At 39.9% G+C, this 27,402-nt stretch overlaps 2 protein-coding genes, 1 long non-coding RNA gene and 3 other non-coding genes across 7 annotated transcripts; 5 read left to right on the top strand and 1 right to left on the bottom strand.

Annotated features, from left to right (window-relative positions):
* Positions 1-6,703: 6,703 nt before the first annotated feature.
* On the top strand, positions 6,704-7,711 carry LOC115769652. The gene has a single exon (XM_030714564.1). The coding sequence runs from the start codon at positions 6,789-6,791 to the stop codon at positions 7,644-7,646; it is 858 nt and encodes a 285-aa protein (XP_030570424.1). The 5' UTR covers positions 6,704-6,788; the 3' UTR covers positions 7,647-7,711.
* Positions 7,712-7,831: 120 nt separating this feature from the next.
* On the top strand, positions 7,832-7,914 carry Trnal-cag. Its single transcript has one exon. It is a non-coding gene; the product is annotated as a tRNA-Leu (tRNA).
* Positions 7,915-10,081: 2,167 nt separating this feature from the next.
* On the top strand, positions 10,082-10,164 carry Trnal-cag. Its single transcript has one exon. It is a non-coding gene; the product is annotated as a tRNA-Leu (tRNA).
* A 4,408-nt stretch (positions 10,165-14,572) lies between these two features.
* Trnal-cag lies at positions 14,573-14,655 on the top strand. The gene has a single exon. It is a non-coding gene; the product is annotated as a tRNA-Leu (tRNA).
* Positions 14,656-16,485: 1,830 nt separating this feature from the next.
* Positions 16,486-20,154, top strand: LOC115769659. Of its 2 annotated transcripts, none has more exons than XR_004018770.1 (4): positions 16,486-16,665; positions 18,975-19,126; positions 19,202-19,391; positions 19,479-20,154. It is a non-coding gene; the product is annotated as an uncharacterized LOC115769659 (long non-coding RNA). The 2 variants fall into 2 exon arrangements; XR_004018771.1 differs by lacking the exon at positions 16,486-16,665 and adding an exon at positions 18,110-18,184.
* Positions 20,155-21,314: 1,160 nt separating this feature from the next.
* LOC115769657 (solute carrier family 22 member 3) lies at positions 21,315-25,769 on the bottom strand. The gene is made up of 5 exons (XM_030714572.1): positions 25,361-25,769; positions 25,051-25,291; positions 23,286-23,389; positions 22,269-23,220; positions 21,315-22,201 (listed from the first exon to the last, which is right to left on the bottom strand). The coding sequence occupies exons 1-5, from the start codon at positions 25,585-25,587 to the stop codon at positions 22,019-22,021; spliced, it is 1,707 nt and encodes a 568-aa protein (XP_030570432.1). The 5' UTR covers positions 25,588-25,769; the 3' UTR covers positions 21,315-22,018.
* Between the last annotated feature and the right edge of the window lie 1,633 nt (positions 25,770-27,402).

The raw sequence follows: 27,402 nt of genomic DNA, 5'->3' as shown, positions 1-27,402 counted from the left end.
CATTTTAGCACACATATTAAGTAGATGCCGAATTTTTGGGTCTTGGATCCACTCTAGCCTGCATATTGTTTATGAAAATATGTAGAACTCACAATATTCTCAGCACAACAGGCAGTTGAAGGTTAACAAAATCTACGGTTTCATTAAAATTGGCAAAATAAATGATTGAAAATGAATACTAGAGATCTTTAATGCACATCTTAATTAGAAAAGGTATTCCTTGTCATTGGCCAGACATTAATCTCTGTTCTAAGCCCAGCTCAATTACTAAGCTGAGCTTTAGATGCACAAACCGAATACAACTGAGGCCCACAACTCGTAATAACAACAACTTTTAATGGGCATTCGCGTTTACAGCAAAACTCATTTCCGACTTTATGTCATGCTAATGACATGGAACTATAGCCCCCGCCCCGACAAACTGAACGATCTTTACAAAAAATCGACCCTGAACCTGAGCTACGTCACAAGTCAAGCATGCAGCAGCAGAGCGGCGAGAAGATTATTGTTTTAGCATTAAAGAAAGAGAGAAGGGGGGAGGGAGAGGGAGTAAAAGAGAGCCAGCAACCAGAAGCAGCAAATGACATAATTGTTGTTATTGTTGCGATTGCTTTGACTGCTGCTCATGTTGTTGTTCCCACGAATAATTACATTGGGCGCAACGAATCATAAATAGTGGGCAACTCGCCACGGACTCGAGTTGGGTTTGTGTGTAAGTGTGTGTTTTTTTACTCACCTTGACAGTGGGCAATTGAGCATTCACCTTCATGGCTGTCTTGGATTGTGACTCGTGTGGTTGTGAACCCGGCTTATTTGCGAGCAGCTGCTGATATTGTTGTTCAATTGTTGCTATTTCGTTATTAGTCGATTTGTTCGCTGACTTTTTATCTTTGGAGACGCAGCTCGTTAAAGATAAACGACGCGCGCTGCCAAAGCGAAAGGTGCCACCGAAACGACCGCCACCGCCGCCAGCACCAGCTGATTTTTTTCTCTGTGATTTATTGTTGTTACAAATGCTATTATCACCAGGTAGCTCAGTTTGTTGCTGCTGCTGCTGGTTTGGCTCGTTGTTTATATGTAATGTTGTTGTCTTTTTACACCACAAACCACTCAAGCGATTGCCCATGCTACAGGTTTAAGCGCGCCTGCGTTGCGAACGATTATGATAACGTTTCCCTAATGCCCACAACAATGCTGTACATACAATATAATATAATATATGCTCATCAATAGTAGTTGCATGTGTGCAGAGTGTTTAATCATATATACACAATATATATATTAATGCATTTATTATATCAATTATAGCAACGGTATTTCGAGCTGAACAGAAGCAACCGGCGCGCATCTCAATTCGGCAAATACTGAAAATGGAATTCTTTCGAAAACCACAAAATGCCACACAAAAACAGTTGTCAGTTTATAAGTAAAACTTGCATGTGTCTGCGTGCGTCTCTGCATGTGTGTGTGTGTACGTATCTTGAAACGCTTCTGTGTGTGTGTGCATGTATGTGTGCCTGTTTATTTGTATTTGTTTGCATGGTATGCGCGCTTTATAATGCCCAAAAAGAATACAAAAAAAAAAAGCGAAAAAAAAAAAAACAAAATGAAACTCGGCGTCATCAGCGCAACGCGTTGTTTGTATTTCAACAGTTTCAAGCGCTAACTTCCTTTTGCCCGAACATTTGTTCGCGTACTAATCGATTATTTTTTTCTTCCGTACCGGTTGTTGGCTCTCGTACACCTCAAAAGCCACAGCCAAAGCCAGCAGAAAATTAATATGCCCAGAGCTGACTATGCTTGTATCAAGTATACTATATGTACAAATACATATTGTATACATATGTACTACAGGTACAGGTACAGGTACCTGTAGCTATATACAACAAAAACAAGAAGAAGAACGGGGCAAACGGCAAGAGCCACTCACGCTCACGTTTTGTGCGATGAAGAGCTTGTCAAATAGTTTCAAAGAAAAAAAAATAATAATAAAAAGTCCCAGAACAAGGTGTAAAAAACGCTTATTGGTGGATGCCTGACTGAATTTTGTATGCTCAACAGCTCCAAATTCATATTGAAAATAAATAAATGAATAACTAAGAAACAACCGAGAATTCCAGAAAATCATCATAATCATAATAAAATCATAATAATTGTCATAGTTATATGTATATATGTATACATGTGGCATTTAACCACAATTTCATAAGTAGCTCAATATATTTTTAGGTATATATGTATATACACACACATGTACATACATAGATATTTCATATACATATAGATGATCATCAACTATATTCCCCGGCCAAATCTAGCATTCGATATTTGCAGTTTTCCCGAAAAATATTCGAACATAGTGTAATCTACTATAAGTAATAGTTCTTTACTAATATTTAGATTATATGTATGTACATGTATACGAGCCATATCAAAATTCCAAAAGAAGCTCAATATATGTACATATATACATATATGTATATACATATACCATATTTAGATGATCGATTAAATTTCTTGTCGAAAACGTCAAGATCTTGAAAATGATATTTGTATTTTTCTTGGCAAATATAATATAGTAAAATACTATAAAAATTAGTTGTTTACTATTATTTATATCATGCTATAATAGTCAACACTATAGTTTTGTACTAAAAATGTTAGTTGTTTACTATTATTTGTATTATACTATTATAGTTCATAAGATAGTAATACTATAATGTCCAACTGAAATGCACGTTATCACGCTCGCATTACACTTATTTTATAGGTCATCGCGTATTGCTTTTAATTAAAATGTTGATGTCTTGTACATATTATCAGCAGAACTTTATAATCTACAGGTCTAAAGTACACAGTCTTTGACTGTACTTGGACTGATTCACACTCAAGCTAATCAGCCCTATCAATCGTTCATAGGAGAACACCAGGCGCATCTGCGAATCAACTTACCCCAAGGGTAGCGCACACAGAGTCAGAGTCAGGCGTGATGACGACGCACGAGCCATGCTAAAAATCAAAACACAGTTCTAACCGAATGCCGATTATTCATAGAGCCATAACGTCTGTGTATACACATACATATCCATATGCATGTATGTATGGGTGTGAGTTCGTCAGGCACATCGTTATACGTCTCTCGCTTTTCTCTGCTCGCTTCTTGACTCTCTCTTGGTTTCTTTACCGCGCCCCCTTATTCAAATCGTGCTAAATATTATTTATTAATTAAGTTGACGCTATTTTCTACCTATTTACATTGCTGCGACCAGCCGGTTTCGTGAGCCTCGCTGGGAGTGTCATCGGCCACCCGCTCGCGCCCCAACTAGACGCCCCCCACCCTTTTCTTAGTGGAGTCGCGTGAGGTGTGAGCTTTATAAATGGTTAAATATATGGGACGAAATGACGATTGGGCTTGTGTGTTTGTGTTTGTAAAGCTTTTCGGTTGTGGGTCAACAGAATATGCAAAATCAGGCAGGGTGCGTGCCAAAGGGACAGAGGAGAGAGGAAGCGAAAGAGAGAGGGAGCGAGGAAGAGAGAGTACAGTTGAACGCCTGAAATGTACTTTGACAGACCTTTGCGGCGGCGTCTATAAATAGCTATTAGGCATCGCGAGTGTTGCCTGAGCGTGTTCTTTGAACTAGATCTCGAATTGGAACCTGTGCAGAGTAAAACTAGTTCTTTGGGCTCTTATCCCTGTTAGTGTTGCTCCTTAGATTTGTGAGCCTGTTTTTTGAACTGGATCTCAAAGTGGAACTTGTAAGCCCCCATTGGGCTCTTATACGTGGCAGAGTTATAATATAAGACAATTGTTCAGATAATGTGAACTAGTTTAAAGGCATACAATTTAATAATCTACTCACATTGCCGTAACTTCTCATGCTCGAAGGACTCAGGCTGAAGAGTCTGCCCAGCTGATGATGTGTCGGAGAGCCATTGCTATTTGCCGGCGATATGGCAGTGCTTATATCATGTGCGAACATGGGTGAATGCGAGTGCGAGTGATCTATAAAGAGTAAAAGTAGAAAAGTTAAATTAAGCTACAGTTCCAGCATGCCACAAACTCACCACTCAGCTCCAATGCTGGCGACATGTCCTTGGCAAAGGCAAACAAGTCATTGTTGTTGCGTATGTCCGACGAGTTGAGCGTTAGACTGGGCTTGCGTACGCCCAAAAAGTTGGAGCTGGTCGAGGAAGAGGCGCTGCCACTGCCAGCCGCACCATTGTATATCGATGGGGTTGCATTGCCAGTGGGCGTGACATTTGGCAGCTTGTGCGACTCCAGCGGCGATGCGGACTTGGGTATAAAACTGTTGCCCCCACTGCCACAGTTGCCAGCTGCGGCCGCCACAGATGCAGTGTGACGCTTGAGCAGCGGCGCTGGCGGCAGCTGCGAGGGCGAATGCCGATAAATGTTGCTCGCCTGGGCATGGGGCAGCGTAACTGAGTCACCCTGTTGCTTGGGTATGGCCAGACGCAGTGTTTGCCTCGCGGCTAGCCTACGTGCGGGCGCAAATTTATTTGCGGACGTTGTTTGTGCTTGGCTGCTGTTGTTGTTGTTGCTGCTGCTGCTGGCGTTGCTGTTGCTGCTGTGGTGAGCTTGCGCCGCTGTGTTGACGAGCTGTGGTGAGTTCATGTTTGTTTACGATCGAGCGCAAGAGAGCGCGAGAGAGTTGCCGGAAAGTTGTGAGAGCGCGTGGCGTATACGCGATATTTTTTCTTTGTATTTATCAATGAATTCGTGCTGTTATTGTTATTGTTCGCGTGTTGCTATTGTTATTGCTGGTGCTGACATTTCATTCAGCGCCGCACTGCACGTTGCATAATTGCATAAACAAACAAACCAACAACAATAACAACAATAAGAAGTAAGGCAAAAAAACAAACCGTTGAATTATGTATAAATAACAACAAGTTGTGCACAACTCGGCTCGCAATTTGTCGAATTCTCTTGAATTAAATATACTGCTGCATGATGCCTTGGTTACGTGCCCCTGTCGCGCTGTCAGCGGCGTCTTCGCAAGCTCTTGACTCTCTGCCTGCCTCTGTCTGACCCACTTTGTGGTGGCAGCCAGCGAAGGCGACAACAAAATGCAGCCAACACCTTTTCTGTTGTTACTCTTAGCACACGCTTAATTTATTGTCGCTGTTGACTTTTTTGTTGGTATTTAATGTTCTTTAGTTTTTTATTGTTTCGATTGCCGTCGTTTTGAACTTGAGCTTTACGTGGTCGGCTTTAATTTGGCTGCGGATTGCGTGGCGAAGACACGGCGGCTGACTTGGAGACGCAGACGGTGATTGTGTCTCAGAATCTGGCACTGAGAAATCGCGGCGCGCTGCTCAATTTTCGTGACTTGCGTGGGAGCTGCCATAATAGTCCATATGCCATTTAATGGCGTGTTTAATCTGTAATATATACACAGAGAGAGAGGGGGGCAGTGGAAAGGGGGAGGAAACCATTTTAGTTTAAATTGCACAAGCTAAATACTGGGAATCGTAAATGAATCTTATTGTTTGTGCTTATACGTAAAAGTGCGTCGGTCGATCACAAAGAACTGACTCAACTGACCTCGAATACTCTAGAAAAGCGGTTTACAAGGTATGTGCCGGCCATGCCAAACAGCTGCTGCCCTCTGCCTGGCAATCGAAGCTAATTATTTCAGCTAATTTCAGTTTTTACTGCTCATGCAAACCTTTGAATTATCAACAGTATTTCCGCTAGACACTCAATGAAAAATATGTTAAAACATTGAGTTGCCACTTAAATTTATGAAAATCGCATAGAAAGGCGATGCTTATGAGCTGTGTTGTATAAGAGAGGAAGTTGAGAATTCATCTTTCTAACTCGCTGACTCGTCTAACTTTAACTCTCTATCGATTCTCCCACCAGCTTAAGATTGAGTTTTAATACAATTACTAGCTTCGAAGCTCAATTTCTTTAAGTTCTTTAATTTAGCATATACAATTGGATTTGGCCTGTCAATCATTTGTGCAGTCTTATTTGTAGTTTCTATCAATCGATGCAAACTGACAGCTAATTAGCAGAATTGTCAGCTGGCTGCATTGATTGAATGTCAAGCGATTGGCATAGATGATGGATAGTGTGGGGCTCAATTGTCAAATGTGACAGAGACGTGGCCTGTGAGACACTTGCCTAGAGAATTGTTCATACATTTGTAGTTTCTAATGAGTTTGCGATTCTTTTCAATGCACATTTGCATAGCTTGCCAGCTGAATGCGAATTGTGAAAAGCCGTCGGCCTTTGGCGGCAAATGCTTTGCCTTACAGAGTCTTAGCTGAATTTCTGGCATATTTGCACACGGATTTACAATAAATTGCAATTATGCAAATGAAGCGAGCAGCGAGATACCCGTGAAACGCGATAACTCTGAGAGAACCCGAACATTTAAATCTTCAAAAATGCTCACATTAATCACCGAGATTACTTGGGCACAATTTAGCAATTATGGATATTGACGGGGCGTGTCAATTGGGCAGTTGATAAATGATTAAGCGAATCCATTCATTTCGTTGTAAATTGCCATTTGTCAGTCCCAAATCGCGTTGTGGGTCAAGTTCAGGTTCAAGTTGGCCGCCTTTTTTGTATACCGATTCGCACAAATTGGCGGAGTACACACAACCTCAGCAGCATAGCTTGAATACTGTCAAATAAAAGCCTCAAAACTCGTATATACAGATTTTTACTTTTCTAGCAGGCACGTCTAGTCTTGTCTGGCTCGGACCCGTTTCAGCTCAGCTTTGCCAGCACGCGTATTACCCATTTCTCAGCTATGGGTACGGAACGACTACAGATAAAAACCCTTCAATCATTTACAGAACTAACTGCAGCAGATCAGCAGCGGTGCATTGACTGCTTTCGAAATGAGCCACTCGACGATAGGAATATACAGAATAAATATGTTAAGCGGACAGGTGTATTGAAGAGCCGTGCCCGACAGGATCCGCTGGACAACGAGTGCTTTCTGTGCTTCGATATCTATCCACTCAATTTCAAATATAGCACAATTATATTCTGTGTGTGCGGCATCACACACCACGCGTACCATGTGATCTATATGAATGTCGTCGAGGATACCAAAATGGAGAGCTTGAGCCAGTTCATGTGCGATCTATTATACAATCTGATATCCATAGAGATGCCAAAGTTGGAAAATTTTACGCTCAAGTTCGTTCTGTGTCGCGACAATCCAATCAATAAAAATATACTCAAGCTGTTCTCCGAAGCGGACAAGACGGTCGGCATATATAACACATTTTCCTTTATACGTGAGACAAACGTGCTCCGACAATCGCAGTTGCACAATCCTTACGTTCAAGTCGCCTGGCTCGAGATAATGCAGGGCAACATCCAACAGACCACCATTCGTGATCTATTCCAAAAGCATCGGGAAGCGGCCATTGCCAAGGAGGATGAAGTTATGAAATTGTTCGTCGAAGATTTCAATAACCTGGCCAAGGATCTGCTTGAGTCCAGATTTCAGGTCAATCTTCGGCTGTGCACCATGGAGCGAATTGACATCTTTGAGCAAATAATACGCGTCCACATGAAGAACTACAAAGATCGCACGATTTCCCGCCTATTTCTTTTTGATTTAATAAGAGCTATTATCCATATTTATGGTCTCTGAGCATTGATTGACATTCGGGCATTGGTTTTGTCTAAAATTGGCTAGCAATTCAAATTGACCGTAAAATAAATATATTTATTTATATTTGTTTTGTCACCACACATTATTCGCTAAATCAATGCTGTTCGAGTGTCTCCACAGTGTGTAGCAGCTTGTATTTCAGTTTTGACAACGGGTCGCCAACAGTCAGGATGGCCGAGTGGTCTAAGGCGCTGCGTTCAGGTCGCAGTCTACTCTGTAGGCGTGGGTTCGAATCCCACTTCTGACAATTTTTTTTTTCTTTATTTATTTTTTTTTGCTTTGTGTATTTATAGGCAGTTGAATACCCTGCATCATGGAGCGCAATAAAAAATCAAAGCACTTAACTACAGCAATAAAAAATATACACAAATCTTATCTTTTTACGTTTCGAGCATTTGTCGTTTAGCCCAATGGAGAACAATTGCCATTGACATCGCATTAAAATGCACATTGGACGTGCCGCGAAAGGCTTTATAATACGCCTTTAGAGAACTCTACCTACACGTGCCGAGTATCTGGACAGAAATTAGCGGTCTTAAGGAAGTAGCTTCAATGGCTTTTATACCTGACCCATATTTATCGCATTTAAGCGCTTGCCGATAAAGGCAAAAAAGAAAATAGCTCAGACCTTGTCCGACAAATGCTTTGATTTGGATTCTGTTGACGCAGTTGTTTTTGCGAATCGACAAGAACAACAAGAAACAACAACTCTGCAGAATAATACAATATCACAACAGAACTGGCCCAACAAAAATGGCATTGAGCCCGTGCCCTGAAACCGAGACTCAACTGTGTCAACTGGCATATCGGCGCGCATTGTTTATAAACAAATGCACTTAAGTGTGTATTCGCAATATATTCAACTCTGGCTTGTATTAAGAACGGTGTCAGTTCTTTATTTCCCGCTTGTCACAACATATCGTGTCAGTCGATAGATCGGAACACCTTTCCAGGGGTCGATCTCTGACATTCGATACGGGCAAAAGGCACATTTAAATGAATGAAAATTGCGTGCGCAATTGTTGATAGAGTCGAGTTTTTGACCCATATTTCTACAAATATAAAGCATTTTTTATTATCAGGCCACGCGAGACGCGTGACTTGAGACAAGGCTCGCCTTTGAAAAACTGATAGTAAAAATTGCAAATGATTTTGTGAATTTATACAGATCGGGCACAGATCTGAGATTGAGGCAAAAGTTCAATGGTAATGCGGAAAATTTGTGCGGCATGTCAAAACATTTCATGGCATTTGGTTTTTTCCCTTAGATAAACAAACAATTAGCTCGAAATGCGCATGCATATTAAAACGGAAAATACTTTCGCACAAATACACATGCATTTGCCTATAAATAGCTAAATAAAATAGTTGTCGGCACAAAGTCAAAGCGTATCTTCTAAATACAATTATAAACAATGCTCTTCTATTCTTCAGCTACAGCTACAAATGCTTGGATTGTGTACGCATCTGAAGAGATTTGCGAGACGAAACGGAACTGAAATTGAAAGCGTTCCAATTTTAATTTATGCAAAAAATGACAACACAAAATAACAACTAAATGAAGACCGGGCATAATGAACTTTATGTTTTTGGTTTGTTTTAACCATAAATCAAATGAAAATGTCGCCAAGTGTCGAGACACTCATTAAAATATCTCTCAGCGAAGAACAAAAAGCCAACAAAATATCCCACAGAGGCTGTCCATATCATAAATAATATACACGTATATTTATGTATATTTATGTGCGGCACAACAAAAGCTGCCGCCTTTAATATGAGAGGATTGTGAGGTGCAGAGTCTGGAAATGACACGCCTTCGAACCGCATTATTAGCGCCCATGAATGCGGGTTAGCCTCATTTTTTACTGGTCTTTGTTTTTGGAAACTCTCTTTTTGGTCCGGGGGGAGGCGTTGTAGGCGAGAGATTGGTTTTTTTCTTTCGTTCTTTCTCTTTTTTTTTTACAAGTAAATCGGTTAATGTTCTTTCATGACTAATCTGTGGGGCTTGTTGTTTTGTTTTTGTTATTGTTATTGTTTTTGTGCTTTGCTTAATGCGATTGTCTCCGGGGCCCAGCCCACAACAGCAGCGATAAGATTTATCTAGACAACAACAACAACTGGTCGGCGCTTTTTACACAAACAGCAGATCGAATCAGTTTAATTTGCAATAATTATGCCATAAAATTGCATTTTAAATATAAATTTAATAAAGCTTAAAAGCGAATCAAATTACTTAACTGCATGTTATTTATTTAATATGCCAACAAATTAACATGGGAAATTTAATGGAAATTGAAATCCCTTGAAACAACAGTTCCCATAAAGCTATTTATAACACTGTTCAGCTAACAGTGCGCCTTAACAGCGCATACTCAGGCAGTACTAAATGAGCATTAGCTCTTCTCATGCCAGATGTCAGGATGGCCGAGTGGTCTAAGGCGCTGCGTTCAGGTCGCAGTCTACTCTGTAGGCGTGGGTTCGAATCCCACTTCTGACAAATACCTTTTTTTGTTAAATAAATATTTTTTTCTTATGGCTTCTGGTTTAATCAGACCTTTTATGGCTGACCATTTGTATATTTAACCATGAGAATATTAAAAAAAAAAGATATCCATCTATAATTTACTAAAAAGCAAATTCTAATGGCCGCATATGTTTTCTTTACTTTTTCGAATACGTGTGGGTGTCATCTGTGGAGCTGATGGAAAACAGCAGCAGCCAAACAAACAGTTGGCCAAATGCGTCGGTTTGTTTTGCTAATCGCCCGCGCAGTTGTTTTTTAACTAAACTCTGCTTGGGAAATTTCGAAGAAAACAAACGATTTAAACTGCCAAAAACCAATTGATAACTGACGGCTGTTTTCGACTGCTGTGTTTAACAATTTAATTACGCGTTTTATTTATGCTTAATCATTTATCAGTGCCTCAGATCTCAGATCTTTGCCCTTATTCCCGCTACGACTTTTATGTTGATTTTTATGCGCATCCTATTGATTCGCAATTAAAGAAAAGCCAGACAGCTTCGACATGTTTACAATTTACTTTTATGAATATTAACGCATATGCAAATGTGTGCGTGTGCGTGTGTGTGTGCGTGTGTGTTATAAATATTTGTGAGTTTTGTTCGAGAACTGTGTGCTATACTGAATATAATCGTAAATTCAATGTGCAACTTACAGAAACCGCAACTCATATGCCTCCCCCTCCTCATAATCACAGGAGGCAGCCGCGGCGTCAGAATCTCGTGCGGCAGATAAGCAACGGAAGCTGCGGTTAACTGCTGGAGATGTTGCTATGGACACGGACGTGGACGTGGACGGGGATGTGGATATGGATGTTGAATCTCTGATGCTGACGGCTTTTGGCTGTTGGCGTCGGCGTCGGCGGCCTTTGGGTCTCAAATTCCTGCAAGTCAATCAACCCGTCAGTTTCTCTTGTTGTTTTCTTATTTCTCTCTGTGCATGTGTGTGTGTGTGTGTATTTAGCGTTTTTGCTTCTTTCTTTGACCAGGCGACGTACGGACGGACGGATCAACCGACCGACTGTTCCGTGCGATCATATATTTGGCGCTGGCGTTGTTGTATTTATAGCCACATGGAACACACATAAAATTTCTACGTAAGATTTCGTAATTGCATAGCAAGGCAAATGGTAAATGCGCTTTAGCAAGTGTGACAGCAACAACAATAGAAAAAACGGAACAACAACAACTGCGGAAACACTTGACTGACTGCTGGAGGATTCACTAGTATTTTGGTATACTTTAGCGATAAGACGCACAACAAACCTAAAGCACACGTAGCAACGGATTAAACGAACCTCGCGCACAGCTGTAATTTTCCGTTAAGACAATTTCCGAACCGACGCGTTGCGCTTTGCGCTGTTGACTGCAGCGAGCGGCAGTGGCAGCAGCGAAGCAAGCAGCAGGCAACCACAAAAGTAAGCCGATCGCAAAGTATAGCGAGGTGCAGATTTGGCTCTGTTGCGCTCACGCTCTCCCTCTCAAGCATACGCTCTGCGCGTGACGTCACAGCAGTCAGCTTATGAGCGCGTGCACTGCACACACATCTGTGACGTGACGCTCTGCGCTAAGCATCACCTTCTCAATACAGACCATGCAATGATCGCCAGCGAGAGCAGCGCGCATACAAAACGAGAGCGAGAGAGCCACAGAGTGAGTGAGTGAGAGTGAGCAAACAACATTGGCTGGGTGTGTGGTGCGCCATAAAGTTTTGTTTTTATTTCGTGTCTTTTTATTTGTCTTGGCTTCTTCACTTCGCACACTGATACAAAGGCAGCGTCAATCACGCATGCGTGGGCAGCACACACACACAGTCACACACACACACACACAAGTGCTCATATATCAAAGCTTTGGCTGCACGTGCAGCGCCAACTCTTCAAAGCGCAAAACCATAAACAAAACTACAAAAATGAACAGAAAGGAAAAATTGGTGAGGAGAGGGAAAAATACCAAATTGCATGGCTAATTAAATTTCTATTAGCCAAGCGGCAAAAACAAGCGCTTAAACATGTTTTAAAATTGATTTCAGCTCGCTTTCTTTGTGCCCGAGAGCTCTCGCTTGGATATTATGTATACGCCCCCACAATCGTTCGGTTGTGTGTGTGTTCGTGTGCGTGTGAGTGTGTGTGTGTGTTTTTGTTGCGGTTATAAAAAGAGCACAGAACAGGCAAACATCTGAAATGCTGTGCGGCTAAAAAAACAATGAAACCTGTTAATTAACTTTGTACAAATTTGGCATAAAATGTCGCGACTCTGCGCTAAGAAAAAAAAAGCACTAAAAATTAAATATAGTGGACAAAATTGATGAATGCTCGAACTGGTCAAAGTGCTCTGCCAATTGTCTGGCTCCAGCTGTGCGTTCTGACAACTTTGAACTTGAAAGAGTATATTGACTTCTTTTAATGTTCTTGCGGGTGATGCTCGACCAAAAGCTAAGCTCATAAATCTTGGCCATGAATAAAAGCTGTGCGGATTATATTAGATTCTGTCAAAAATTAATTGCTACAAATTTTTGAAACCAAAACTAGGCATCAGGCATATAAATCGCTGCAGCTTTGACAGGGTTCGAGGTGTACCCAAAATAATGTTCTGTCTAAGCTCCATGGGATTCAGATGGAGCATCAATTTTGTGCACCCACGTTAATTTACCAATAGATGTGGGCTTGGGTAACTAGAAACGGGCAACTTCACATAACAAATCGATTTGTGTCAAGATTAGCCTAGAGGACAAGTCAAGACAAAAGCTCTGTTTACTTTCGGCCAAGTTATCAAAGAAGGAATATTGGTATAAGAAGTACGAAAAGTACGCCCAAACTTTTCAATGTCTTCTTTGGCTTCAGACGGCTTACAACTTGAGTATACCTATTTATCTGTCTCTGCTGCTGTTGTTGGTATTGCAGTTGTGGTTGTTGACCCACTTAACTGGCCATTGTAATGCTAATTTACAAGCTCGAGCCGCGTTGGCTGCACCCACCGCACCGCTGCTGCAGTTGTAAGTGGAGCAGAGTGCAGTTATTGCTGCACTGCTGCGCCCCGTTGCGCGTCCATATTTATGGGTTTTCTTCTTGGTTATATACGATACATATTTATATGTATTGTGTCGGGCTGACAGTAGCACAAATTTTGATTGATGACTTTTGATTGACATTCGGGCAATTTGCTAATTTTGTTTCAACTACTTTTGCGTTTTATTAGACAACAAGCCGGCGAAATAGGTCAGTTGTCCAAGAACTGTGTGTATCATTAATCACAATGAATTTATGCTCGACCGAAAGTACGGCGAATGCCTCGGCGTACTTGTCTGCAAAATAAACATGTGAATTAATAGACAAATAACTTGTACAGCGAACACTAACGCGGTGCAGCTAGCATTGCATTTATGCCAGCTGAGAGCGTTAACTTTAATTAACTTTAGCTGTCAGGTCAGCCAACTGATTAACATATATAAATGCCTATCAGATGTCTACAATCAAGCTATAAAAATGAAAATATCATTCGAGGCCCCATGGCTTGGCGCTCAAAGTCAAAGTGGAGCACACAGTAAAGCTAATTGAAATGCATTGAAAGTGCGTGCGACCGGTACTAGCAACATGTGGCTGCAACAACAACAACAAATGCGACTGCAACTGCGCGTTAAGCTGATGTTGCAGCTGCTGCTGCTGCTGCTGCTGTTGCTGGTGCGTGTGAAATGTCAGCAGCATTGGCAGCAGGGCGCAATTTGGCCGCTGGCCAGTTGACATTTGCCAGTGGCAAACTGATTATTCGGCTGTAACTTAATTATTTTGCATAACTCATTGAAAATGCACAACAAACTTCGGCAGTGGGTGGGCAGCGCCTTTTTAGCTGTTGTTGTTGTTGTTTTTCTGTCTGCTGTCAGTGGTTGCATAATAAATGAAAATAAATATAAAATGTGACACTTGCCAATCGGCGAACTTACTCAATTTGATGTATGTTTTTGACCTGATTTCGACTAAAGTTACATTTTTATTATTACTATTATCATCGTTCGCATCGCTGCATTTTTCAAGCTCAAAACATAATCGTACAAATTGACTGACTTTTCATTGTTGTTGTTTTTGTTGCTTATTGCTTGTTGCATGTTGTCAGTCGGGGCAGTACACACCTTTCCATGACGCGACGAGTGCAATTTGTCTTTGCCTCTGGGCGCCACATGCAATTTTTCATGCGCATTCACGAGCCGAGCCGCGCGTAGGCAGCCCAAGTTCAAAGAGTTAAGTGTGATTGGCCAACACATGTAATACATGGCGTATACTTAAGGTCTCTGCTACAAATAGGGGAGCCACCGCCATTCTTCTGTCCGCCAGTCAACTTGTTGCGCCGCCTTAGAATGCCATTGGTTTTTGCACACGGCCAGCACAACAGTCAGGATGGCCGAGTGGTCTAAGGCGCTGCGTTCAGGTCGCAGTCTACTCTGTAGGCGTGGGTTCGAATCCCACTTCTGACAAGAACTTTTTTTATTTTTTAAATTTTTTCATAGCCGGTTTCTATTAATGGAAACATTTTACATTTGTATTATTTTCTCATGAGCATATTTTAATAATAATATTTAAAGAAATCTTTATAAATTGTGTAATATATACGTTATTTGGGTCTTGTTGCTTTTTTTGAATGTGTTTTTATATTTTTTTCTATTCAAAAAGTAATTAAGTGCACGTACTGTAGGTGATCAGTCATATTTAACTGCAGCTCTACTTTATGCTGATCTCCCGATCTCTTCACAATGAGCAGCACTTGTTCGCCGCCGCAGTTTCTTCGATTGGACTCGTAAATGCGCTGCGGTGGGCGCCATTAAAAATTACAAGTAAATCAATTTATGTGCGCTTAATTGTCAATATTCTAATCACATAATCAGCGGCTGGCAAACGTTTGCCTTCAAGCACTCGCTGGCCAACAGTTGTAAGACCACACACAACCAACCAGCTGATGATTATTATCGCGGTCTGGCATCGCCGCGACGCCGTCAATGGCAAACACTCTCAATCATTCATTCAATCAAACTGCAGACTGACCGTTTTCTAAGGGGTCAACTGAGGGGGGGGGGGGGGGGGGGGGCGAGTGCATGACAGACCAGTTTTTATGTTTATATGTTAGGTTTCCTACAATTATTCTTGGGACATTGGCATGGTTATAAAACGAGGCTTACGGCTCTATATGTGAGGCAGGATCGTAAAATGCAATCAGCCGCTTAGAACTGAGAATTAGTCGGTCCGAATTCCAACTTTTTCTTAATGGCACAATTTACGACAATATTATCTCGCACAAAATGCGAATCTATAAAAAAGCCTCAACTATTCAAATTGTTTAACAGTCACAAGGCGTGAAACATTGAGGCTGGTCATAAAAAGGCTGTTGAACAATTGACGAGCGGCTGCTGCTTGGCAAAAATTGTTTAAACAATTTTAATTGACATCTTTCTAAAGAAAAAAATTATGAATGATGTGACATGTCGACGCCCATCTGCAGTTTTTCCAAGAGGTTTTCCATACATGCATGTTCATATTTAATTTTGACTGAGCAGCTATTGAAATTTATTGCCAATTGATTGGCTTTTAAATAGCAAATAAAACGTGCTTTCAGCGAATTATTATTAATGCTCAAAATTTGTTGCTGCCTTGCAGCCCGCACGCCCCTCAATCGGCATTTAACACCTGTGGTTTTATGCAAAGCTTTTAACACATTTAATTAACGTTTTCAATGGAAAATGCTGTCAAATATGCATTCCGAATGATCACTGCAATTTATGGCAAGCAATTAAGATAAGAAAAATAATTATCTAAACGCAATGCGCGAACAGCTACTCGTAATATGGCAAGATATCGCGTGCATTTACCATAGAACTTTTATAGTGTAGCGAAATACATACATAGAATAAATGCCTATTTATTTCCCATATTAATAAAGCTCTGCGGGCATTTTTAACGAAAATATTGCATAGCTTTTATAGCAAACGAATTACACATGATCTCGTACATCAGTAAAAGCTCCGCCTTGTAACCACCCCCAATATGACACTCGCAGCGAAAGCTTTTATGCCAACTGAGTGAGAAAGCTTTCACGCGCTCAGAAACCCAGCTTACGAAAACAACAACGAGCTCAAGAGAGCTTTTAGAACACAACAAAAGCGCAAGCCGACAGCTTTCAGTAGGTTTTAAAATATACTTAAAATGATGCAGGCGAAACTTTTGTCAGTCTTTGAGATACCCTGACGTAGCGTGGACAGAACGTAAGTTCAATCAAGCAGAGCTACCTGAAGGGGGAACTGAAACTACAACTGCAGTCAGAAAACACAATTGAAATAAACGCCTGCCGTTGGGAGGCTTTCAAGAATAATTCGAGAAAACGGAACATAAAGAGTACTTGCTGATAATTTTGCCAGACGAAAACACGCCGCGCGTGTTCCTGGTGTGCAGGAAGGCTATTCAACTCAAGGCGCAAGCTTTCTAAACAACACAAGGTACGTACGTCATAGATAACACAATTTAAGTTACACTTTAGGTACATATGCATTTGACAATGAAAATAAGTCGGAAGGCAACTTGAAAACTTCTGCAACATCAGCTGCATTGGAGGAGGTCGGCAAACAACTTTCAGCATCGCAGCCAACGGCGCAAGCTCTGTTCCGTTAGAGCTTTGTATATGGCTGCTAAGTGGACCAAAAAGCTTTTTCTCACTTGAAAACATAATGAGAAAGAAGAGTTATCTTCGGCACGCCGAATATTTAATACTCTTGCAGACCCAACCTTTTCATAGTGCTCATAGTGCACAGGGAAAATAGTAATTGCCGAGTAGGGTTAAGAAATCTTGAAAACAAAAAAGTTATAAAACGGATATGGCTATATCGACTAGGCTGTTGATACTAATCAAGAATATATACTTTATATATATATATATGTATATACTTTATGGGGTCGGAGATGTCTCCTTTTATGCGTTACACATTTCACGACAAAATTATAATACCCTCTGCAAGGGTATAAAGATGCATGTGTGTGATTGCTTGTGAGTTATCTACCTGCTCTATCTGCTTGCTCAGCATAATTCTGTTTAAGTTAAATTGCAGCAGTTGTGCAAAGCTCTTTGAACATATGAAAGGTGAAAATTCTCGGCTAAAAACCGTTTCAAGCTCGTACGGGATATTAATTGAAAAAAAAATCGTATTCTAAACTTTGACAAAAATGGAATCAAAATTTAAAGCCAATTTAAACAAAAACTAAAATGCTTATCTATAAAAAATCGAACTTAAATGGGCCAATGTAGAACCTGTAAAAATATTGATCTCTTCGTTTTGCAAGTAATTCGTGAGAGCGCGATGAATAGGAAGTTAATAAAGTTTGGAAGTCATATACACATATGCATTTGCATATATGTATGTATGCATGCATGTATATGTATGTGTGGATGTGTGTTCTCGCAATTCATATATCTACTTTTACTTGTGTGTGCTTTCCCAAGCTTCACACGAAGTTTTGTTGATTCTTATCGCTTCAAAGAACTTATCTGGAGATCAGTTGTATTTTACATGTATACTTGTATGTGTGTATGTGTGTAAAAAAGCTAAATAATATACTTATTGGCTGCTCCTAGAATATACTAAACTAATAAAAGAGATGTCGTTCATATTGACTACTGAGGTCAAATTAACAGAGTGCTTAATTATGAGCGCCTTAATCGAACAAAAAAACCGGCGCACAGCAAATAAGCAATCGATCGAAATTGGAGTGAGAACGATACGACACATTGACTAGCATACTCACTCACACAAACACGTGTATTTGCAGAGATGAGCCAAGGCCAGAGATAAGCATCCTCCTGTTTGTGTGTGTGTTCGCTGTCATTTATCTTCTTACGCTCATGTACTCACAGCTCTTTTTTGGTGCTGATCGCTGATTGGTCCAATTAATAACGGCTCGCATTGAAGTTCTCGGACCTGAGCAACTTTATGCCGTGTTAGTGTGGCCTCATCAGTCAATTAGGTATGTTGGAATGGTGCGAGTTACAGGCTATTAAAGCAATTATTATCTGAGTGATACAACTACAACTATTAGTGTGTGTTAAATAATAAAATATATGTGTATATATTTTGCATTTCACTAGTGTGATCGAACGGACGCGAAACTAATTTGCACGAGCGCAATGGGAACAAATATTCGACGCACAGAAAAAAAAGCAAATCTTGCAAAATGTGTGTGGATGTGATGCATAAGTAGATAATGCACCAGCACGCATATACACATACTTGCGTACATTCATATTGAACGGTTATCTCTGCATACATACGTATGTATGTTTTTGAATGTGTGATATCTACTTAGGCTTGCATGTGCATGCTTGCTTTTGCGTTAACTACCTTTGATTGGCGCTCACGTGAGTTTTTGGTTTGTTTTCTCAATTTGCTGTGCACCGATTTTCGTCCTCTTTGCGTCAGCGCAACATAATTCTGTTTTAATTAAATGCCAGCAGTCGAGTTAAGCTTGTCGGAAAATACTATCAGTGCATATTCTCGGGTAAATAGCGTCCGTATCTCAAATTGTATACGTTTTTGGATTCGTACGGCTCGCGAGTATCAATTGGCATTAAAAAATCGCATTCTAAACTTTGACCCAAAAAGCAATGAATCAAGCTGGTTGGCAAATGCTAGTTGGTTTTAAAGACTTTACAGATCCCAAAAGCTATATCCTTCCAATTTTGGACATTATTTAACCAAAATAGAGCCTTTCGAAATCATGAAAAAAACTAATTAATTTTTAATATTGTATTTTTCAGCGTAATCTGCCATGGACAAGGAAACCTTTAATATCGTTGGTACCTAGATGACCTTGGTTATTTCATACCATGGATATACATTCCACTAAATTTCATTCTAAATTTTGACCAAAATGTCAGTGGTTACGGTTACTGAAATCAACATGTTTAGTGTAAGTTCTATCGATTTTACATCCAATATATTTAAGTTTGCAAAAATTTATTCATATTTCTCTTTGTATTTCTAGCAAATCTGCCACGCCCATGGACAGCAAAATCTTCAGTATCGTTGGTATCTTCATGGCATACATACCCCTAATTAATCCAAACAATTAAGACATTAAAAAGAATGTTAATTTGTTGCCAAGTCTGGAAAGTTCGGAAATCAACATTTTTCGTTGTGCTGTCGGTTTTAAAGGATTTCATTAATTCTAAAGAGTATGTCTTTTCCAAATCAAATGTTATCTAATCGATATGTTTTAGTTTACAAGAACTAATTTATATTTTTTATTTTGTATTTTTCAGCCTAATCTGCCACGCCCATGGACAACATATAATCTCCATATCATGGACAAACATTTACGATCGCCATTGTGGGTACATGTGGATTTATATGTCCTTGGGGATTCCATACCGTGGATATAGTCCTACCGAAGCAAAAGGACCAGGCTCTTGCAAAATGCGCAAGAGCACGGCTCCAAAATATGTGTGAATTTCTTTTTCAGCCACCCCAGCAACAGACCCGCTCCCTGTATGGTTCCTAGTTGACAATAATATCCTTGGTCATACCATACCATCGATAGAGTCCTTGGGAACCTAGAGGATCAGATCTCTGCAAAATGCGCTTTGAAATGGTCCAAAAATATGTATGCTTTTTCTTTCAGCAGGGCTTTTACATTAGCTGCAGCTGCAGCTTTTGCTTAACAGCCGCTTTACAGCACTCTATTTACATGAACTGCTATTTAACATTACCCATTTTAAATGAGTTACATTTTTGCCCCTTCAGGCTATGCAATGAAATTTTTTATTCGGAGAACTTGTCGACCTTCTGGGCATTTCTGTTCGCCTGGTATTTTGGCAGATTTTTAGAAAAAATCTCGTCAGCCAGCGGTTGCCAACAGACGCTCCTGGCGTTCGATTATTTATTTATAACTAAATTTATACAATTCTTTTTTATGCTAATTTGCTTAATTATTTCTCTTAAAATTATACAAATCGAGCATAAATTATAATTTTAGCTTATTGAAAATTAAAATCACTATATCTGGCTTGATTAAAGTCCGATCCTGGAAAAATTTGCTTTGTCACTCGTGGAGGTCCTTAGAGCTCATTGTAGTCGTTAATTTGCCAGTCTGAAAAGAAAAAAACACATTTAAATTGAGCATGTAAATAATTATATAAAAGCGGAAAATAGGCCATAACTCGGGCATGTCCTTGCAGATTTTCAAAGGACATGGTGCGTTAGGATCGTATAGACCCCCTGCATCGATCTGCATCATCAAATTATGGGGTCATCTAAGAATCCCAGTACTTGTATTTTGACTTGTAAAATTTCAGTCGCGGAGCGCACGGAAATGGCCCGAAAACACAAATCCTTAAATATCTCCTAAACTACAAGGACGATCCTAATGAAATTTGGTCAGCTTGTAGTCCTGGTTAATACAATTTTTTTGACACATGACTCGCAAGGATACGCAAGGATACAGCCGAGCTATGGCCTATTTAAGGTATACAAAATTGTCCTTAAAACTTTTTTGTCTGAAGGACTTTTGTCCTTTGGGTTGTAAATTCTTGAATGGGAGGGCGAGGACTATCTGCTGGCCAAAGGACATCCAGATAGTCCTTCAAATGGCAAAGTTAGCCCGGATATTTTCGATTTTGGCCACTTTTGCGACTAACCCCCTAGGATAAATTTCGATGAAATTTTTTGTCGAATTCTGGAAATCCTTGAATGCCAATCGATAGTCCTGTTTACTACGAGCTTAAAAAGGTATATCCTTCAGCTATCCTTAAGGATTTGGCCGAGTTATGGCTATTTGAAAAATGTCCTTTTTAGAAAATTAGTCATAACTCAGCAAAACAAAGGCCGATTCTGATGTCCTTTGGCCAGTTTATGGTCCTTGTTTATATGATTTGTTTGACATATGACTAGCTAGGATCCGCAAGGATTCGGCCAAGTTATGGCTTTCGTAATTTTCAAACGAATTTTACTAATATCTAGGCTGTCTGAAGGACTTTCGTCCTTTTTATTGTGTATTCTGAATCGAGAGGATGAGGACTATCGGTTGGTTAAAGAACATCATGATTCGCAAGGATACGGACGATCTACAGCCTTCTTTCTTAACAGACAAAAATCTCCTCTCTACAGCTACTTGAAGGACTTTCGTCCTTTTTATTACATATTCTAAGTTGGCAAGACAAGGACTGCATGTTGGCCAAAGGACATCGGGATGGTCCTTGAGGTGACCAAATTATGGTCTATTTGGTTTTTAATGTCGACTTAAAAAATAACATATCTCGGAAACTATAAGGACGATTTTTATGCCCTTTTGGCAGATTATAGTCCTTGTCATACGCAAGGATAACGTCAATCAACATCCTTCTTTCCTTATAGACAAATATCTCTTTTGCTCACCTAGAGCTATTTTTATAAAAAGGATATAGTTTTTTGGCCATAACTTGGCGAAATCCTTAAGGATCTGGTATGGACACACCATTTTGAACACGCAGGATTGGCATCGTGCGTCAAACGACCCGTAAGGATTTAGTACAATAAATATAATGAAAACCTATGTCATACTTAAATTTATCATAATCTTACAATAGTCAGGACGAGTATTATTGTATGCACATATTACTGTTCGGCTCTCACAGGAGCATGCAATGCTATTATTTATTACTATTTAAAAGTTGCTTATAAATAAATAATATATTAAAAAAAAAAATTATGTACAGCACATATGTAAATATATGCTGCATTTAGTGATATATAATGCAAAGTTGTGTCTTTGAACTGTCTCGTGGTTGTCTTAAAATAAATTAGTTTGTAGATTTAATTGAGCCTATTATGCGGGAACGTTAATATTCTGATCCTTTGGCGGTTTCTTCTTGAAGCCAATGGCATCCGCTTCCTTGACCGTTGTGGGCAATACAAGGTTTGTGGTCTCGGGAAAGAACAGAGTGAGGCATCCGCTAAATATGGCAGCGCAAGCAAAGAGAATGGCTGGAGCGTTTGTGTAATACTTGGCCTAAAGTGCGATCGAAAAGTTTTTAGGTTTATAGGGATATGACAAATAGAAAATCAAATAAAGTTACCAATAGCGGCGTCTGCGGCGCCAACATGGAGCCAAATCTGCCCATCATGGAGCAGAAGCTCAACAAGCTGTTCCTCAGATTAGTGGGAAAGATTTCTGAGGCGAAGAAATAGAGCACCTGGAAACTAGCCGTGATGGTCAGCTTACCCACCAGGAAGAGCACCAGCTGCAAGACTTGTTGATCGCCTCCTGCGAAAATGGTGCCAATGCAACACAGGCCACTGAACAGCATAAGACCACACAGGGAGTAACGTCTGCCAAAGCGATCCATGATCAGAAGTGGCATAAAGAAGCCCGGAATCTCCACCAGTGCAATGAAAGCAAAGTTGTTGTACTTATTGCCATCCAAAAGCACCACGTTCAAGCTGAGCCCATAGTAGACCAGCACATGGACAATCCAGCATAAGGAGCAATTGGCAATGCGCCACTTAAAGTTGCTGAAGGCCTCACGAATGGGAAATTTACTCTCGTTGGATTGCTGCAGCTTGTCCCGATTGGCTATGACCAATTTGTCCAACGCACTCTCCGACAGTTTGCGCTTATTCACCCTGGCCGCTCGGCGCAGAATGCCCCGGGCTCGCTCCTCCTTGCCGACACTTAGCAACCAGCGCACGCTCTCAGGGAGGATCCAGAAGTAGGCGAGCAGAATCAGCGAAGGCGTGTAGGCAATTCGCAGCAGAGTGCGCCAGTGCGGAAAGGCCTTCGCGAACATGGCCAGGGCCACTTCGCCGATGGCATAGAAAATGGTTATGACACTGCAGGCGAGCACACGACGCTTCGGGCCCACCAGCTCAATGCCAATCACAAAGCACGTTGAGTACAGGGTGCTGCTGGTCATGTTGTCCAAAAACTCGAAAACAAGGAAGCAAATATAGTTGGGTGAATAGGAGCGCACAATGCCCAACACGGCGCCCAAAATGCCGCCCAAGGCAATGGAAAAGCTGCGACCATAACTGCAAGACAATGGAAAATTAACAGTATTGTAAAGGAAAAATTGCTTTATACGAGTTAAACATACCGATCGGCCACAAAACCTCCGAGCGGTATGCCAAAGAATTGTCCCAGATTGTTTATTGTGCCGACGAGTGATAATTTCCATTCATCGTCGCAGAAAATCTCAAACTGTAAAAAAGTTCCATTAAGTTCAGAAAGTTCATTTATTACAATTTTAGTTATTTTGTTCCCCCCCATGCCCGGCCCGATCCAATAATGCAAATATGATGAAAAAGTTTCCGCAATAAATTGGCGTAACAAAAGATTTATTTTGCAGCTCATTATTCACTTGACTCGCCAGCTTATTTGCTTGTGTGCTCTTATGTAATTTACTGTCACTTGCATATCTAATCTAGAATGGTTATTTACTTATGCTGCAATTGCTTGTGCCCCTGAAAACTGAGCTCCGGGTCGCCCAGACGCAGTTCAGAAGAGTCTCTGACTTTGACTTGTGACACATTTATCTTATGTGTACAAGCCAATTAGTTAAGTGATAAAATTTCAAATGCTGAGCTTATCAAATGTACTTAAGTAACAGTTATTTTTGGTAAGCCCCATAAACAATTGTATGAGCGCTAAGCTGACATTTATAAAAGATTCATTACTCTTTTGCGCTCCAATTTTGGTGACAAGCTAAAAGCTTGCCTTGGAAAAAGGTTCGATGCACGCTAAAAGGTCTACTGTGGTCTGTTGTTTCAGATGTTTTGATCGCGTTGCGTACTAAGGTCATCTGATTAATTTACATTTGTAAAGCTGTCTTTTTATAATAACCTTAGTTAAATAAAAGTTATCTATAAAAAAACTGAACTGACAAATGAAGGAAGTTCAGTTAAATGTAGAAGAGAAAATGATTGTGGGACAAGAGATTATGGACTTTTGAAATCGTAAGGAATTGAGTTGTATTGAATATTAAATTGCTTCTAATATGTTAATGCTGAAATTAACACTTTTTTAATGAATTTATATTATACTATATTCAAGTTGAATGTAATTAGTATTCGATTCATTGTTCGGATGACAGATTTAATTATAGAAATTATTTCTATTTTAAAATTGCTTTAAATATATAATCATAGAAATATAATTGTTAGATTTGGTCACGAATGTTAAAACAGAACAGTTATATTATCCAAAATGTAAAATATGTAAAAAATGAGTTTTTGTGGCACAATAAAAATAAAGGGAAGCAGTATGTTCAGGAACAAGATGAACAAGTTATATTTAATCAATGATATAGATTGTTATGAAAACAACTTGGCTTTAGTTACATAGAAAAACTTGCCCTAATATTGCATGACTTGACTTTTTCCAAAATGGTTAAAATAGATACTGATAGCCAACGTCCCTTTGGACGCTGTCAATTAAATTTGTACAAGTGTTTAATGAGCACTAGAGGGTTTGCAGCTGTCTGTCGCGTTCTTATCGTGCCTTTTATAACATTAAAGGCCCCATTCGAGGGTAACTAATCGACGATGATCGTAAACGATTGACAAGACAGAATGAAAAAAACTAGGGGCTGCCCTAGTCATTGAACTCATAAATTTGATAAGATTTCAAGCTGAGAAATTTGCCCAATAGTTTGCTTGACACTGACACTGGATTAGTCGGCCCAGCCGCTCTCAGAGCGCTGCTGAAGTGGCGCTTGAACCAGTTGGGGTATGCAGAAATCGGATGACTTATTATCAAAGTCCATGCTAGTCGAGAGTCTGGTGTTTATGGGCTGATAAGTCTCGGGGCCCCCATCGTTGTCTCGCTTACGTGGTTAATCGCAATCGAACTTTGATACTCACGTCATTGGAAATGGTAAATTCTTGATCGCGGAATTTGAAATCGTTGCCGGGACATCGCTCGATTTTCTCCTTATTATAGTTATCGGCCAGACAGATATTCTGCGTTTGATTCCAGGACGACAGCTGATAGTTATCGTAGCGATTGCACTTGTCCAGGTCCCTGCCATTCTTTGGTATGCTATACTCGGTCCAGGGCTCATCGTATCGGCTGTCGGGTCCATCGCACTCTGTAATGTTACATCTGTTGGTTTGAAGAATTTCTTTTGTGACTGGATGTCGAAATAACTCACTAACTGCAAGTAAAGTTCACCTGTGCATCACCGTTCCGGCCGTGAAAACGTATGTTACAGAGAACATGGCATGAAACATCATTGGCAAACAGATCAGCAAAAATATAAACAACTGAAAGCGTCCAAACTGTCCAATGTGCTTCAGTATGGCGTCCAGTGTTATTTCCTCCGAATCGGCGGCATTTGAATTTACGGACATTTCCATTTGGTTTATGGCCGGCAGTGGCGCTTGTTCAGGGGCCGTCATTTGGTTTCTGTCTTTTTACTTTTTTTTTTGTTTATCCAAATCTGTGCACAATTAACGAACTATTGCGTACATTTAGTAGGTTTATTTATACGCGGGCGTTTTTATAATTTTTGCTTTTTTTCTTTCTGCCAAGTTTATTTTTAAACGCGAACAACTTTTACGTTGTTCACAGCATGGAAACGCGAGACACACTGCGATCGTCGATCCGCAGCCGCACGGTGGTCGGCCCCAAAGTTGTCGTTCTCTCTGCCGACTCGGGCCAATTATGAGGTGCGCTCTCATTAGGCCCTGTCCTGTTAAATAAGTTTGAAAATCTAAGCATATGCGCTCTCCCATTTGATAAGATTGCTATAGTTAAGCCAATACATCTTTGATAACGAGTCTATTCAATGTCGAAGATAATCAATGTTTTCGTAGAAATTTTTACACTCTCGATAAGGAGAAATGGGCTTTAAATAATGGGGAATTCTTAATAATAGTGTTGAAGTAGATAAAGTAAACTGCATCTTTAAGCAGATTTTTGAATGTTTACAACAGCTTGCTTTTATCAAAAGCAAAATTATAGGAAATTAAATTCAATGAACATTATTATTTCTTATGTAGAATGCCTTTTTCGGGATTTTCAGTTCTTCTTAAACAAACTATTTGGAACATATGACTAAATTTGATAAATGACCTGTTTTTAGATGGTCGACTCGAGTTGTAGTAGTAGTATATATATATATATATATATATAGTGTTCACGTGCTGCCAGCATGTTCTTTCCAAACTGAAATACGCTCTATTTTTATCTGGCGTTTTAAATAAAATGAAAATAAAAATAAAAATATTAATGGGCAGCACTGAAAATCTTCAAGCAAAATGAAAAGTAATTAAGCTTTTGAACCTGAAGTTCTTATGAGCTAATGCAGTTTATATGCAAAAATAAAGCGGTTTAACAATAAATTCTTAAGAGCTGAGCTGAGCATTCCATGCAGTTGAAATGAATTTCCAATTGCATTGACATTCAATAAAAGTAAACGATGCTGAAAAAGAACCGGTCCCAAGGCAAACATCTCCTCACCTGCTGCACTTTATTTCGGACACGAATGCGAGTTACGTTTTAATTGCCTTCGATTCTAACGAATATGCAAATAAGCAATGCCAAGCAATGAGGTGGAGATTGAGGGTTTCTTTATATGGACCCATTTGGGGTTTTTTTTTCATTATTTTTACATCTACACGTGCTTTATGCTGTGCCGCCTGTCGCAGTCACAACCATTTCCCCTGTCGACGTAATCAACTGTGTTAACAAATCGCAAGCCCGACTATCACATGTCCCAATCAAAAATGCTAATAGTACATATAAGTTTGTGTAATAGTAGAAACTGTTTATAAATGCGAACATTGCTCCCACACCTCATCTCTCTCCACAGGTACTCTCTGCCGCTCTCTCTGCTCTCACTCTCGCTCGCTTGATGTTTTGTTTATGAATGGGACAGAGACTCGTGCACATAAGTTATTGTTTATTTATGTTTGATGTTGACACTTTTATATTTATTTGTATAAACTTTTTTCTCGGCACATTTTATCAATGGATAATGACAAACAAAATAAAAATCGTTTACATTTCTATTTGTGTGGTTCAATAAAACAAGTATTACGCGATCATTTAAACTAAAAAACACAATACAAAAAAAAAAAGGTTTTACAATAGCTCAAAAACTATTCGCAATCATTTAAGTCTGACTGCCTGCATTTCCCTTGAGATCTACATTGCTCTCAGCTATTGCAATAATTTAGCCCATTAACTTCGTGCCTAGGCAATTATTAAGC

The sequence above is a fragment of the Drosophila novamexicana genome, unplaced genomic scaffold (genome assembly GCF_003285875.2).
Source record: "Drosophila novamexicana strain 15010-1031.04,08,12 unplaced genomic scaffold, DnovRS2.1 tig00004554-arrow-pilon, whole genome shotgun sequence".
Classification (NCBI taxonomy): domain Eukaryota; kingdom Metazoa; phylum Arthropoda; class Insecta; order Diptera; family Drosophilidae; genus Drosophila; species Drosophila novamexicana.
Note: the sequence above shows the minus strand (reverse complement) of the source record. Positions and strands in the feature narration are given on the sequence as shown.

What these genes read in the sequence shown, in the direction of transcription:
- LOC115769652 (XM_030714564.1), top strand. Translation starts at nt 6,789, where the DNA reads ATGGGTACGGAACGACTACAGATAAAAACCCTTCAATCATTTACAGAA.
- LOC115769657 (XM_030714572.1), bottom strand. Translation starts at nt 25,587, where the DNA reads ATGACGGCCCCTGAACAAGCGCCACTGCCGGCCATAAACCAAATGGAA. An exon ending in GCCGGAACGGTGATGCACAG is followed by an intron (nt 25,292 to 25,360) that starts GTGAACTTTACT and finishes TCAAACCAACAG; the next exon opens with ATGTAACATTACAGAGTGCG. An exon ending in AATTTACCATTTCCAATGAC is followed by an intron (nt 23,390 to 25,050) that starts GTGAGTATCAAA and finishes ACTTTTTTACAG; the next exon opens with TTTGAGATTTTCTGCGACGA.